General features: G+C 36.8%; 1 protein-coding gene across 1 annotated transcript in view; it reads left to right on the forward strand.

Annotated features, from left to right (window-relative positions):
• Positions 1–15509, forward strand: part of PAPOLG (poly(A) polymerase gamma) — a 34706-nt gene that overhangs the window by 14908 nt on the left and 4289 nt on the right. Inside the window, exons 8-19 of the mRNA XM_008061433.2 lie at positions 2022–2111; positions 6115–6253; positions 7222–7294; positions 8259–8379; positions 8593–8677; positions 9406–9459; positions 11640–11759; positions 12191–12300; positions 13991–14112; positions 14364–14539; positions 14941–15029; positions 15107–15327. Of these exons, the coding sequence (XP_008059624.2) occupies positions 2022–2111; positions 6115–6253; positions 7222–7294; positions 8259–8379; positions 8593–8677; positions 9406–9459; positions 11640–11759; positions 12191–12300; positions 13991–14112; positions 14364–14539; positions 14941–15029; positions 15107–15327 (1400 nt within the window). The remainder of the gene's footprint in view (positions 1–2021; positions 2112–6114; positions 6254–7221; positions 7295–8258; positions 8380–8592; positions 8678–9405; positions 9460–11639; positions 11760–12190; positions 12301–13990; positions 14113–14363; positions 14540–14940; positions 15030–15106; positions 15328–15509) is intronic.

Genomic DNA, 15509 nt, shown 5'->3' on the forward strand with positions numbered 1-15509 from the left:
TTTTTTTTATTTTTAACAGGTTTTTTTAGGCATAATTATGTACCAAAATAATTCATTTCAGCTGTAAAATTCACTAGTCTTTAAGTACACTTCAATTTCAGAACGTTAAGTACACCAGTCTTTAAGTGCAATCCAGTTTCAGAACATTTCATCACCCTCGAGATTCCTCATACCCATTTGCAGTCATTTCCCCTTCCAACTCCTAGTCCCAGGCAACCACTATCTACCTTCTGTCTCTATAGATTTGCCTTTTCTAGACATTTCATGTAAATGGAATCATATAACATTTGGTCTTCTGTGTCTGCCTTCTTTCACTCGGTGTCATGTTTGTGAGGTTCATCCATGTTCCATTTTATTGCTGAGCAAAAATGATAGATTCTTTTTTTATTTTTATTTTTTGTATAGACAGGTTCTTGCTATGTGGCCTAGGATGATCTTGAACTCTTGCCCTCAAGAGATTCTCCTGCCTTGGCCTCCCAAAGTACTGGCATTACAGGCGTGAGCCACTGCATCCAGTCAAAATGATGGAATCTAAAACCATATCAACAAACATTTTGTATTCTGGTGCATGAAAATTCACTGCTCTGTCTTGTTCTTTGAGTTGTTTTTTACCCATGCGTTATTTTGTATTATCATGCCTTGGTCATTTGGGAAATACTAGGTAACAACATAATTTGGATCTTCCAAACATTAACACACATTTTATTATAAAATATTTTTTTAAATATCATTCATTAATATCACTACCAATCTCATCAGAAAAGTCTTAAGTATTAGGAAGCTGTCAAGCTCATCATTAGCAGATAAAAGTTATCCAAAATTCTAATTGAACTTGAAAGGTTAAATTTTATTATTGCAACAAATTTTGTCATTTGTTTTCCTTAAAGTGAGGGACTCACTTTGTTCTTTTTTTAGGGACTACCTAACCATAGTTTATCTGTCACTCATTGTTTCAGATAAAACTGGTGTTCCTTGAAAAAGTAGGTAGTTTAGTTTACAACTCAAACAACCTGACATGTTCTTTTCCTTCTTTTTTTTAAACTCCAAGTGTGTAGTGGTGAAAATATATCATCTACTAGTACAGTTTGTTGCCACTGTCTTGATTCACTGCCAAGATAACCACAATTAAAGCACCATCATTGCAAATGTTAACATGATACAAAAGGGAAAGAAAGCTTTAGTATTGTTGTAAAAATCGGTTTGGCCTCACAGATTTCCAGGAATCCAAAGACCATACTTTGAGTCCCACTGGTTTATAGCATCTTTTGTTTAACTTAATCGTTGCACTTTGCTATGTGTCCAGAGTATAACAAGAAATCACAGTATTTCTGGAAAAGATTTGCATTGAAGTAATAAGCTTTATAACTTGGAGGCATTTGATGAATAAAGTTAAATGTGTAAAGAAAACTAAAAAAAAAATACTCAGATATCGTGCGTGTGTGTGTGTGTGTGTGTGTGTGTGTGTGTGTGTGTATGTGTGTGTGTGAGAGAGAGAGAGAGAGAGAGAGAGTCAGAATCTCACTTTGTCACCCAGGCTGGAGTGCAGTGGCACACTCACGGCCACTGAAGCCTTGACCTGCTGGGCTCAGGTGATCCTTTCACCTCAGCCTTCCAAGCAGCAGGACCTATAGGAGCATACCACCATGCCTTTCTAGTTTTATTGATTTGTTGTAGAGACGAGGTCTCACCAAGTTGCCCAGGCTGGTTTCGAACCCCTGGGTTCAGGCAGTTCTCTCTCCTCCACCTCCCAAAGTGCTGGGATTACAGGTGTGAGCCACTGTGCCCAGTTCATACATCTCTATTTTAATATTGGATTGCATTGCCCATGTACTTTTTAATTTTTCTAAAGCAAAGTGATTTCACATATGTAATTGCTAAATTTCAAATTCATGGAGAAAATACACCCTGATGTTTTATTATTTGTCATATTTTTTAGCATTTGAGAGTCTGAAAGTTAGGGGAGCATTTGAATTAACTGGGTTTCTTTGCATAGTGAAAAATGAATACTTTGTCTTTTTCAGGATGTAGAGTTACTGATGAAATTTTGCATTTAGTGCCAAATAAAGAAACTTTTAGACTCACCTTAAGAGCAGTCAAATTATGGGCAAAACGTAAGTATCCCCAGTCTTTTATGTTTGCATGATAAAATTCAAATTTTCTGTTGTCAACGATAGAAGCACATGTAGAAACTCTGATAGCAAACATGTGAAACCTATTGATGTTGTTGGGGGATTCAGGGCCAGTAAACTCTGGAATAGCTCTTTGTTTTTCAGGTACAACAGTTAATGGTGTTCTGATGTGTAACTTCACCTCTTTATTCCTCATGTGAAAACTAAAAGCCCCCTGACTTTCCATCTTAGGTTTCAGCCAGACAGTGCAAATAAATCAGAACTTGAAGACTGATGGACTCCAGTCCCTTACATCTTTAAGCTGCCCTGTGGGTGTATCTTACACACCATTGTAACCCCACCAGCAGCAAAGAATCTGGTTTTATCAAGATATTGCAACAATTCAGCCACATCTTAAGGCTCCATTTCTAGTTCTCTTGCTATTTCCACATTTGTAATTCCTCCATTGAAGACTTGAAGCCCTCTCAAAGTCATTCATGAGGATTGGAATCAAAACTGTTAATGTTGACTTTTTATTTTTTTAAAGAGCATTTCGCTTTGTTGCCCAGGCTGGTCTCAAATTCCTGGCTTCAAATAATTCTTTCACCTCAGCTTCCAGAGTACTAGGACTACAGTCACGCATCATTGTGCCCAGCAGCATTGATATTTTGACCTCCTCCTATAAATCATGAATATTCTTAATGGCATCTAAAATTGTAAATCCTTTCCAGAAGATTTTCAGTTGATTATTCTAGATCTATCAGAAGAATCACTTATCTGTGGCAGCTGTAGTCATATAAAATGTGTTCTTTTTCTTAATGATAATATTTTAAAGTCAAAATTATTCCTTGGACTGTTGGCTACAAAATAGATGTGTTAGCAGGCATGAAAACAACATGAATCTCCTTGCCTGTCTCCATCAGAGTTCTTGGGTGATGGTGCATTGTCAAAGAGTAGTCATATTTTGAAAGAAATCTTTTTTTTGAGCAGTAGCTCTCAATCTTGGGTTTAAAATATTCATCAAACCAGTTGGGCGCAGTGGCTCACACCTGTAATCCTAACACTTTGCGAGGCGGAGGCGAGAGGACTGCCTGAGCCCACAGGTTTGAGACCAGCCTGGACAACATGGCAAGACCTCATCTCTACAATCAAAAATTAGCCAGATGTGGTGGCACACACCTGTAGTTCCAGCTACTTGGAAGGCTAAAGCGGAAGGATTGCCTGAGCCCAGCAGGTCAAGGCTATGGGGGCCATGAGCATGCCACTATACTCCAGCCTGGGTGACAGGGAGACTCCAACTCAAAAAAATAAAATAAAATAAAATATTCATCAAACCATGCTGCAAACAGATGTGCTGTCATCCAGACTTTGTTGTTCCATTTACAGATCATGGGCAGAGTAGATTTAACAGCATTTTTTTTTTCCCCTGTGTTGAGGGCTGACTTTTAATAGTTCGCAGTGAGGGAGCTGCTCTGCTATGTATGAAACCCTGACCCAGAAGCAGGTGGTCTACAAGGTTTAACAGCATTATTAAGGGCCCTAGGATTTTTGGAATGGTAAATGAGCATTGACTTCAAGTTAAAACCATCAGCTGCATTAGCCTCTAATAGGAGAGTCTGCCTGACATTGACTTCTGTTTAGCTATGATAGTCCTAGATGGCATCTTCTTCCAGCATAAGGCTCTTTCATCTACATTGATTATCTTTGTTTAGTGTAGCCAGCTTCACAGTGATCTTAGCTAGATCTTCTGGATGAATTGCTGGAGCTTCTCCCTCAGCACTTGCCGTTTCACTTGCACTTTTATGTTAGGGACATGGCTTCCTTCCTTAAACCTCATGAACAAACCTTTGCTAGCTTCAGACTTTTATTCTGTAGCTTCCTCACCTCTCTTAATCATACTAGAATTGAAGAGCATTAGGACCTTGCTCTGTATTAGGCTTTGGCTTAAGGAAATGTTATAGTTGGTTTGCTCTTCTATCCAACCACTAAAACTTTCTCCATATCAGCAATAAGGATGTTTCACTTTCTCATCTTTGTTCACTGGCATAGCATTTTTAATTAACTTTTGCTTCACATTTATGACATGGCTAACCAGAGCAAGAGTCCTGGCTTTCAGCCTTTCTTGGCTTTTGATATGCCTTCCTCACTAAGTGTAATCATTTCTAGCTTTTGATATAAAGTGAGAGACATGCCACTTTTCCTTTCACTTGAACACTTAGAGGCCATTAAGTTTTTAATTAGCCTAATTTTAATATTGTTTGTCAGGAAATAGGGAGACCTGAAGAGAGGGAGAGAGACAGGGATTGGCTGTTCAGTGAAGGATTCAGAACACTCACATTTGTTGACTAAGTTTGCCACCTTATGTAGGTGTGGTTTGTGATGCTCTAAAACAGTTACAAAGATCACTGATCACAGATCACCATAACAGAGATAAAAATACTGTAATGAAAAAAGTTTGAAATATTGCAATAATTACCAAAATGTGACACAGAGAAACAAAGTGAAATGAAAGCACATGGCACCAATAGACTTGCTCAACAGAGTTGTCACAAATCTTCAATTTGTAAAACACAGTATCTACTAAGGGTAATAACGCAAAGCACAATAAAATGAGGTATGCCTACACATTTAATTAGTGCTGCACTTCTGGCACCAGGTTGTACATAGACTAAAGCAGCACTGTCTAATAAAACTTTCTGTGATTATGGAAATGTTTCATATCTGCACTGTCATATATAGTAACTGTGTAGCTGTTGAACACTGGAGATATGCAACTGAGAAACTGACTTTTTATAATTTTATGTTATTTTAATGAATTTAAACAATGCCCAAAAGAAATGAAAATACATGTTTCTACAAAAATGGGTACAAATGTTCATAGCACCATTATTCATAATAACCAAAAATGGAATCAGCCACATTTCCATAAACTGATGAACAGGTAAACAAAAGGTGGTGTATCCATACTGAGAAATGTTAATTAGCAATATAAAGAAATGCAGAGCTCAGCACAGTGGCTCAGTCTGTAGTCCCAAATACTCGGGAGGCTGAGGTGGGATGATCACTAGAGCCCTGGAGTTGGAGGCCATGATTGTGCCACCGTACCCCAGTCTAGGCAACAGAGCAAGACCATCTCTTTTTTTTTTTTTACCGGTTTTGTCAAACGTTTTATTGAGTGTAGACATCTGGAGTACTGTAAAACATGCATTATCTATAGAATCAAAAAGGAGGTCACATTCTCACTGTCAGATGTGTCAGACTCGGCATGCATGATGGAGAATAAGTAAGGTTATGGAATAATATGGTTCCTGAAAAGCTTCTACAATTTGGATGAGGGCCTTAATCATGTGAAAAGCTAGAAGACCCTGTCTCTTTTAAAAAAAGAATCAGGTGTGGTGGCTCATACCTGTAGTTTCAGCCATTTGAAAGGCTAACGCAGAAGAATTGCCTAAGTCCAGCAGGTCGAGGCTGCAACAGACATGAGTGTGCCACTGCACTCCAGCCTGGATGACAGAGTAAGACTGACTCAAAAAAAAAAAAAAAAAGTGATGTGAGAAACAAGTAATGTATGGAGTGGTATCCAAATTCTGTGAGATAGTTCCCAGCTTTATACTTGATTTTAAAATATTCATGGATTACTAGTAAAATGTTCATTCTTCCCTAATTTTAGATGTTCCAGGTGTCTTTCCTCCTTCCTTTCATTTCTTTCTCAATCCTAAATATTAAAAGATGGGCAATTTCAGTGTATATATCCATGGAGCCCAGTTGAGCAGTTTGACCTGAGCCAGAGAGCTATATATTTATATCAGAGGGAAAAGAAGGGGGTATAGGATGAGCAGTTTATGGTTTGCTAATAGACTGTGGGCCTGATGTGATAGTCTGCTTATCCATTTTAATGTAGTTATAGGGGGAAGTTCTAACCAATAGTCTTAAGAAAGAAGATACACTGTTGACTCTTACAGATAGTAGATCCTAACAATAATTGACAAGTATATTAATTTTCTAGGACGTGGTATTTATTCCAACATGCTGGGATTCCTTGGTGGTGTCTCCTGGGCAATGTTAGTTGCAAGAACTTGCCAATTGTATCCAAATGCAGCAGCTTCTACATTAGTTCATAAGTTCTTTTTAGTTTTTTCCAAATGGTAAGTATTTAAATGGGTACTTTGACTATTTACTGACCTCTGCCTATATGTAAAATAATTTGGAAGTTTTAAGAAGTATGTATAGACTTTTTCTGTTGTTTTACATTCTTTTTTTAAGTTTAAAGTTTAGACCAGGCTAGGCATGGTGGCTCACACCTATAATCCCAGCACTTTGGGAGGCCAAGGCAAGAGGATTGCCTAGCCCAGGAATTTGAGACCAACCTGGGCAACTTGGCAAGATCTCAACTCTACAATAAATCAGAAAATTAGCCAGGCATGGTGGCATGCGCCTGTGGACCCAGCTACTTGGGAGGCTGAGGCAGAAGACGTCAAGGCCTGAGCCCAACACGTCAAGGCTGCAGTAGCTGACTTGTAGTAGTAGTGATCGTGCCATTGCACTTCAGTCTGGATAACAGAGTGAGACTCCAACTCAAAAAAAAAAAAGTTTAAAGCATACCAAATTTGAATTAATGGTAGGCCATCTAGCTGGCACATTCTTCCAGGAGCCTGTAAATGTGGGCCTTTACCTTGGAAGAGTGGTTACAATAGATTTGGCTTTGGGAATTACTAGATATACGGAGGTTGTTTAAGCTCTCCTCATCTGTAAAATGGAGATAATAACCATAGTTACCACATCGATTTGTTACTATTTTTAGTTAATGTTAGTTGTTGCAGTTATTAAATTATAAAAATTAAATGCATGAAAGCAAATGAGAAGGAAAGGGAAAGATTTAGGTATAAATTAGTTACAGCTAGTGCAAAGTAATATTTGCCCTTTCAGAGAACACTGCATTAAAATAAGCATCCTTTCCTTTGTATGCTTTCTCCCATCGTCCTTGTCTTTTTTTATTATTATTAAATGTTGAATACCTAGAACATTTGCTGTATAGAAGGTCAGAAGTGACAGTAGTTTCATATAGTACCTGAAGTGAGATCATATGTGAGTTAATTTGCCTTATTTGTGCTAGGGAATGGCCAAATCCTGTGCTTCTGAAGCAACCAGAAGAAAGCAATTTGAATTTGCCCGTCTGGGATCCTCGGGTATGTGATTTATTATGGAACTTCCTGAAGCCTTTTAAGGAAAAAACTCTAAATTACAGTATGACTAAAGATAATTCTTCTTGTCTCTGCTCATTTTCCTTTTGTATAACTGTAGTCCTTTTCCTCCCTCTGTTGTGTTTTGGTACAAATGATTTTGATCACTAATGCTGATCCAAATGTTATGTCATTAAAAATCGCCCACGTAGCCAGCTCGGTGGCTCAGCCTGTAATCCCGTGCCTTTGGGAGGCTGAGGTGAGTGGATTGCCTGAGCCCGTGGGTTCGAGACCCACCTGGGCAACTTGGCGAGACCTCATCTCTACAATAAATCAAAAATCAGCTGGGCGTGGTAGCGCACGCATGTAGTTCCAGCTACTTGAAGGCTGAGGTGGAAGGATCGCCAGAGCCCAGCAGGTCAAGGCTGCAGTGGCCGGGAGCGGCCACTACACTCCAGTCTGGGCGACAGAGTGAGACTCCAACTCAAAAAAAAAAAAAAAAAAAAGTTTTACTTTGCAGTGCAATTTAAAGCAACTCATTATTCCAAGGTAGCATAACCCTCACATACCTTGCATTTTAATTTGCTTTTAGAGCGAGTGCTTATTCCTCTGGCTAGCCAAGGGGAAGTCATCCATTGAGTGGGTGCAGAGAAAGGATTGAGAAACCATTGGACTGCTTTTTGCAGTTACAATGCAGTACAGTATTTCTTTGATTCTAAAAGAGCATTGTTTTTAAGATACATTAATTTAATAGTTTTTCTGAGGGAAAATAATCTTCTGTAGAGTTTTCTTTGCCTCTGTCAGACACATCTGACTTCTTAAATGTAGTTGGGAAGGGAAAATGTACTTCTTAGACTTGAGGAACTGTAGTATTAAATTTATATTTCATATTCTTCAGACTTTTGGGGAAATGAAGTGAGGACAACTGAAATAGGAGAATAGATCAATTATTCTGCTTCTAATTTCACAGGTAAATCCATCAGATAGGTATCATCTCATGCCCATAATCACCCCTGCCTACCCACAACAGAATTCTACGTATAATGTGTCCACATCAACTCGAACAGTAATGGTAGAAGAATTTAAACAAGGTAAACATATTGGACCTGTAATTTTCCTAAGTATATGATAGTATTAAGGCTAAAAATGGAGTCAGCCCAGACTGACTGACTTAATTTTTTGTGTTCTGAGAAACAACATATTTACATTTTATTCAGAAATTTGGAGTGGTTTGAGGTTTGGGGATAGTGATTTAAGAAGGGATCAGTTTTCAAAATCAGTGTTTCTCTCTTTTTAAAATTTAGGTCTTGCAGTTACAGATGAAATTCTTCAAGGGAAATCAGATTGGTGCAAACTACTTGAGCCACCAAATTTCTTTCAAAAGTATAGGTATTTGAAATTTTGTATTTTGTGTGTGTGTGTGTGTGTGTGTGTGTGTGTGTGTGTGTGTGTGCACGTGTGCATTTTTAGTAAGAATATTAAACTTAGAGTGTTAATATGATAGGTAACAGCTGTTGCTTACATTTCTTAAACAAAGTAGAATAAGCCGGGCTTGGTGGCTCAGCCTGTAATCCCGTGCCTTTGGGAGGCTGAGGTGAGTGCATTGCCTGAGCTCACGGGTTCGAGACCCACCTGGGCAGCAAGACCTCATCTCTACAACAAATCAAAAAATCAGCCGGGCGTGGTAGCGCACGCCTGTAGTTCCAGCTACTTGGAAGGCTGAGGCGGAGGGATCGCCAGAGCCCAACAGGTTGAGGCTGCGGTGGCCGGGAGCGGCCACTGCACTCCAGTCTGGGTGACAGAGTGAGACTCCAACTCAAAAAAAAAAAAAAACAAAGTAGAATAGATTAACAGAAATTCTAAGTGATAAGAGAGTTTCTTTATTCTAATATATCTAACCCAATACTAGTAACTTTTTAAAAAGTGTATTGTTTTTTAATCATAGAATCTAGAATTAATTTTAGGAAAATCAGAACATGTTTTAATTTTCATAAACTGTGTGCCTATTTTAGCTTTTTTGTTCATTGGGAGGGAAGAACAAAATAGAGGATGATGAGAAAGCAGGCCCTAACAGTTTTTCTGGCTTTTTTTTCTGATTGTCTATGAAAAATCTTCAGACATTATATAGTATTGACTGCCAGTGCATCAACAGAAGAACACCATCTAGAGTGGTAAGACTTCTATTTCAAGTTCTCTCCCTACTGTGTGGCGATAGTAGCATATTTATATGGTGTTTTAATATTTATAAAATGCTTTCTTGCTTGACTTTCAAAATTATTATATCTTATTGGTGACTGTTGTACATGATCATGGATCATCAGTATTTAAACTATACCATTAAATTAATGTTTCATGGCCAGGCATGGTGGCTTATGCCTGTAATCCCAGCACTTTGAGAGGCCAAGGTGAGAGGATTGCTTAAATCCAAGATTTCAAGACCAGTTGGGCAACATATTGAGACCTCATCTCTACAAAAAAATTAACAAATTAGCTTTGCATGGGTGACACATGCCCACAGTCCCAGCTACTAGGGAGGCTGAGACAGATGGATTGCTTGAGCCCGGGTGGTCGAGGCTGTGATGAGCTATGATTGTGCCATTGCACTCCAGCCTGGGCTACAGAGTCAGACCCCATCTCAAAAAAGAAAAAAATGGCTGGGTGCAGTGGTTCACACCTATAATCTCAGCACTTTTGGAGGCCAAAGTGGGAGGATTATTTGTGCGCAGAATTCTAGACCAGCCTAGGCAACCTTGTCTAGTGAGGCCTTGTCTCTACAAAAAAATTGGCCAGGCATGGTGATGTGCACCTGTAATCTCAGCTACTTGGGAGGCTAAGGCGGAAGGATTATCTGAGTCTGGTGATTGAGACTGGTGAGCTGTGATTGTGCCACTGCACTCCAGCCTGGAGTGACACCTCAATTCAAAAAAAAAAAAAAAAAAATCAATGTTTCAGAATTAGAAGTGACATGAGATAAGGATGTATGTGCAGATTTTGCTTCTTGTTGCTTCTCAGAGTCAGATTTAAGCAAAATTTTAAGGTAGATGATTCTGATACCCAGGCTCTTCGTATTGAGTTTTCCATTCTTGCCATCATGTTTACCTCCATCAAAAAAGGCATTTTATAAATTCTTGTAGCTTAGGAGATGATGGCATGAAAGGTTGCAGAATTTTAAGCTTCTGTCAACAGATAGGAGCTATTTTTAGTCAAGGAGCAGTGTTTTCTTTCTAGTGCATCTAAATGTATCCTCTCTGCCTCCGGTATATTCACATCCCTGGCTTCGTCAGGCAGAAGCTATTAGGCCACCAGGTTGTACTTTTGATCTGACTTCTGGAAAAACGAAACAACAGTACCGTCTTATTTTTGATAAAAGAGCTTAATTCTCATTTCATTGGTAATCAAAAGGACCCTGAAAATAATCCTTTTACAAAAACAGTATTTAGTTTTGTATATATCAGGGGTCAGAAAACTATGATCTGGGCCAAATTCAGTATGCCACCTTTTTAAAAAAGTTTTATTGGAACACATCCATGTTTGTTCATTTATATATTATCTCTGTTTCACAGCAAAGTTGAATAAATATGACAAAGACTATGGCTCAAAAAGCCTTAAATATTTACTGTCTGGCCCTTACAGAAAAAGTTAGGCAACCTCTCATTTAGATAACCCTGGGATAATCCAGATTATTATATAGCTACTGTTTAATTAAACACGATTATAATGTATAAGCTTTTGCATATATTTTTTTAAATGTTCTTGAGTTTATTGCAATTCATAAAGTTATTAATAAGTTAATATAACTGACATTGTCACATTTCTTAAGTTAGGTAGAAAATGAAATTGCATAATCTGATGGAACTTCGTATATTGCAGTAGTATCTGATCTGAATCTATTGAATTATTTTTTAAATGCAAGGTCTGGTATTTGTGAAAATCAGAGAGTGATTATTTCATAAATTATGTGCCAATGTCAGTTATTTTGTTTGCACTGTTTAAACATATCTTAGTTTAGATATAAGATCTAAAGTGAAGAAAGATTCAGAACCAGATTAATCAAGTTATTTTTCATGCCAAAGTCATAACTAAGGCAGGGTATTTTAGATTCAGGAATGCATTAAATGCATTAGTTCTTCCAAAAAGAAAAAGAAAGAAAAAAATCAAAGAACACATAGAAATTCATTAAGTAATTTGCCATTTACCTGGATGGTATTTTAAACAGAGTTTCTAATATATTGGACAGAATTTTTTAATGAACATGCAGTGCTTCATAGCTAATATGCTTTTTGGTTTACTTGAATGTAGCTTTCAAATGTAGTATGGGCGTAAGAATAATCTTGTCCATTGTTTATTTTAGGGTTGGATTAGTAGAATCTAAAATTCGTGTACTTGTGGGAAACTTGGAACGGAATGAATTTATTACTCTTGCCCATGTCAATCCCCAGTCATTCCCAGGAAATAAGGAACATCATAAAGAGTAAGTTCATTGCTTTTTAATACTCTGTGTCTTAAATATTATTTGGTGTATGCATTGTTTCATATCAGTTATGAGATTGTCATTTAACAGGTATTGATGGAGGTATGATAAATTATATTTAAGTATGAGTGATCATGCATTAAAAATAAGTATACACTACTTTGGTAGCCCACAGACCCTAGTAAAAACTCCTTCACAATTTTTGGAGCATCTAAGTATATATTCAATAAGTCACTTTCAATTGTGTCCTGTTTAGAACAACACAGTATAACTTAACCAATGTTCTCAGTGTCAGTTTTTAAATATGACTAAACCACTGAAATCTGATTTATGAGACAGAGACATAAAGACCAAGTTTTAATTATGAAATAGCATCTGTAAAATTGTAAAAGAAAAAAAATTAATGGAAATTCTTAAATTTTACTTTATAGCAACAATTATGTATCAATGTGGTTCCTTGGAATAATTTTTCGGAGAGTAGAAAATGCAGAAAGTGTCAACATAGACTTGACATATGATATACAGTCATTTACTGATACAGGTAAGACTTCATCATCATAGAGCTATGTGGTACTCAACCATGGCTGTTACTCAGCATCATCTGCCTAATGTCTAGCTAGCTGTAGTTTTTAAAGTTCCACAATTGGTTATTAGAAAAGGAAAGGCATGATGAAGCAATTTCTAAGAAATATCAGTTAAGGGGGGGAATTGCAAAGCAATATATATACTGTGCTACCATTTATATAATTAAGAAAAGAAAAAAATGAATGCCTATTTGCTTATAAATGCATAGACTATCTCTGGAAGGATACTTAGTTTAAAAAATGGCAAAGGTAGTTGCTTCTAGGTGATGGACCCATTAGACAATGGGGATGGGATGAAGAGCCTTCACTGAATACTCTTAAACCCTTTGTGTTTTGTACCACATGAGTGCATTATCTGTTTTAAAACAACAGCAGCAAAAAAACCACTGAAACTCTACAGGAGGTTCTTTGTGTGCACAGCCAGGGTTTTTAATTACAATCATAAAGGTGACTTGATTTTTTTGTTTTTTTATAGGAAAGAAATATCAGTAGGTACAAACTTGCTCAAAATGTTTCAGGATCCATGAAGAGTGTCTTTTGCATCTAGCCCTCTAACAACACCTCTCTGAAATATTTTAATATCTCTTATAAATTTGGGTTGTCTTAATTATCTGAATTGTGTACATTTATATTAATATTCTTACTTTGGCTCATCTGAGTCTTCTAAAGTGATTTTGAATTAACCCTCACATTTATCATGAAAATGCAGATTCCTACGCTTCATCTTAGAACCACTTAAATCACACTCTGGGGATGGAGCCAGAGAATCTGCAACTTGAACAAACACTCCTGGTAATTTTTAAAAGCAATCTGGAATGAAAACATCAGATACAATTTTTTTCACTTTAATTTGGGCTCAAGTTTTTTAAAAAGGAGAAGGCTGGGATGCTATTATAGATTTATAAAATATCCTTTTTCCAATGAAGAAACTTAGACCCCAAGAGATTAAATAATTGACCACATTTCACATTAGTTGCTGTGCAAAACAAGCCTCCCATCTATGATTTCTGTGGGCTTTTAATCTAGTTGGATACATTTATAATTTAAATACATTAAGAAATTTGTATGGTAGTTAATAAAACTGGTTTTCTTATAAGGTGTGAACAGCACTCAAGTGGGAATTTAGGGCTGTGTGTATTCTGATCCTGGTGAGGCATTCAGGGCTGTGGAAGCTCATTTTCTCACCTGTACAATAAGAATGTACTTTTAAAATAGTTTCTGAAGTCTAATATTCTGTGATTGCTGTGATCTTCAATAGGAAAGCCTCATGGAGGGGCAGCTTGAATTGCATCTTGGATATTTGGTATAAGAATTAGCTTAAACTTGGGAAGGTAATTATGAGGAGAGATTGCCTTTTGAGAAAATAGCAAAAAGAAAAGCTTTGGGGGGAAAAAAGCTTTTTTTTTTCCCATACATTTATTTTGTTAATGAGATTTGATTATGAGAAAGTCTTAGAAAACGGATATGAAAAAACTAGTTGATCCTTGAATAGGATTGTGACATGATGGAAATGTTTTTGAAATATCTTGTTTTGTAAGAGGGATGTGGGCGGGGAGGAGATAATGAACATACATGCATTTCTGAAAAAAAGACAGAGTTCTTGGTTCAGATAGAAGATTTCCATTTAACACATTAACATTGTTACAGTGTATAGACAAGCAAACAATATAAACATGCTAAAGGAAGGAATGAAAATTGAAGCAACTCATGTAAAGAAAAAACAACTTCATCACTACCTTCCAGCAGAGATTCTTCAAAAGAAGAAAAAGGTGGGTTTGTAATTTTAAATTTCCAATAGGGTTTTGCTCAGATGAATGATCTGGGACCACATTTGCATTCTTACAGTTCCCAAACCTATTGACAAAAATAGGGAAGGTATAGACAATTTAATCTATAATGTATTCTAAAATCTCATCTTCATTTAACACAAGATAATTTACTTAAATGTTGTTCAGAATTGAAACTAGTCTTTATAGTCTTGTTTGCTTTTTGAAATCCTAAAAGCTTTCCCCTCTTTCAGCAAAATCTCTCTGATGTCAGTCGAAGTTCAGGTGGACTTCAGTCCAAAAGATCATCTCTGGATAGCAGTTGTCTGGATAGCTCCAGAGACACTGATAATGGAACACCTTTTAATTCCCCAGTATCTACAAACAAATCTTGCAAGCCTGATAGCCCTCCTGTAGGAGAAACAGAAAGGTCTGTCTGTATTTCAAATTTGTTCTTTCAGTTTTCTGTTCAGTTTATTTGAGGATAATATGAATTTTTCTATACCTTTGCTAGATGCCTTTTTTAATTGTTAAAAGATTTTATTTTACAAACTGCTATTCTTTTGTTTCGAAATACTGAACAATACTGATAATCCTGTGGGAGGTGGCATAGGTTTATGAGCATATGGGACTAGATAAGTACACTGATGTGTACACATTTCCTGTTTAAATTCTTCTCTTAATTCTCACTGGGTCCTCTGCCTTTTTACTCCCTTTTCCTTCAGTGAAATGTTAAAGTAGAAGTACCCGAAAAAAGTAATCCTAAATGTTAAGAATGTTTTAAATAAGTAATATTTAAATCACTTGATGATAATTTCACACTTTTATTAGGAATAGTGTTGAGCCTGCTGCTGTAACTGTGGAGAAACCACTGAGTGTCCCACCAGCTCAAGGACTATCTATTCCAGTTATTGGTGCAAGTAAGTAATCTAAACTTTTATTAGTAATGATTCTACTACATAAATTTTTGATTATTAACATTTTTTTTCCTTTTCAGAAGTTGACTCTACAGTAAAAGCTGTGTCACCCCCAGCTGTGTGTACCATTCCTACTGTAGTAAGACGAAATGTCATTCCTAGAATCACAACACCCCACAATCCTACCCAGGGACAAGCACATCTAAATGGAATGGCAAATATAACTAAGAATGTTACACCCAAGAGATCCCATTCCCCATCCATAGATGGGACTTCTAAGAGGTTGAAAGATATAGAAAAGGTAAAGTTACAACTTCTGTGGTGATTCAGTAGTTGATATTTTTAAAAGATAGCGTAAAATAGTACTAAGAAGCTTAGTTTTCCATAGCAACATTAGTGTTTCATTAGGAATTGACTGTTTGTAAAGAATATTTACCCAGACCCTAAAGGACCAATTTTTTTTTTTTTTTTTTTGAGTTGGAG

The sequence above is a fragment of the Carlito syrichta genome, unplaced genomic scaffold (genome assembly GCF_000164805.1).
Source record: "Carlito syrichta isolate Samal-C Ts95f unplaced genomic scaffold, Tarsius_syrichta-2.0.1 Scaffold305251, whole genome shotgun sequence".
NCBI classification, from domain to species: Eukaryota; Metazoa; Chordata; class Mammalia; order Primates; family Tarsiidae; genus Carlito; species Carlito syrichta.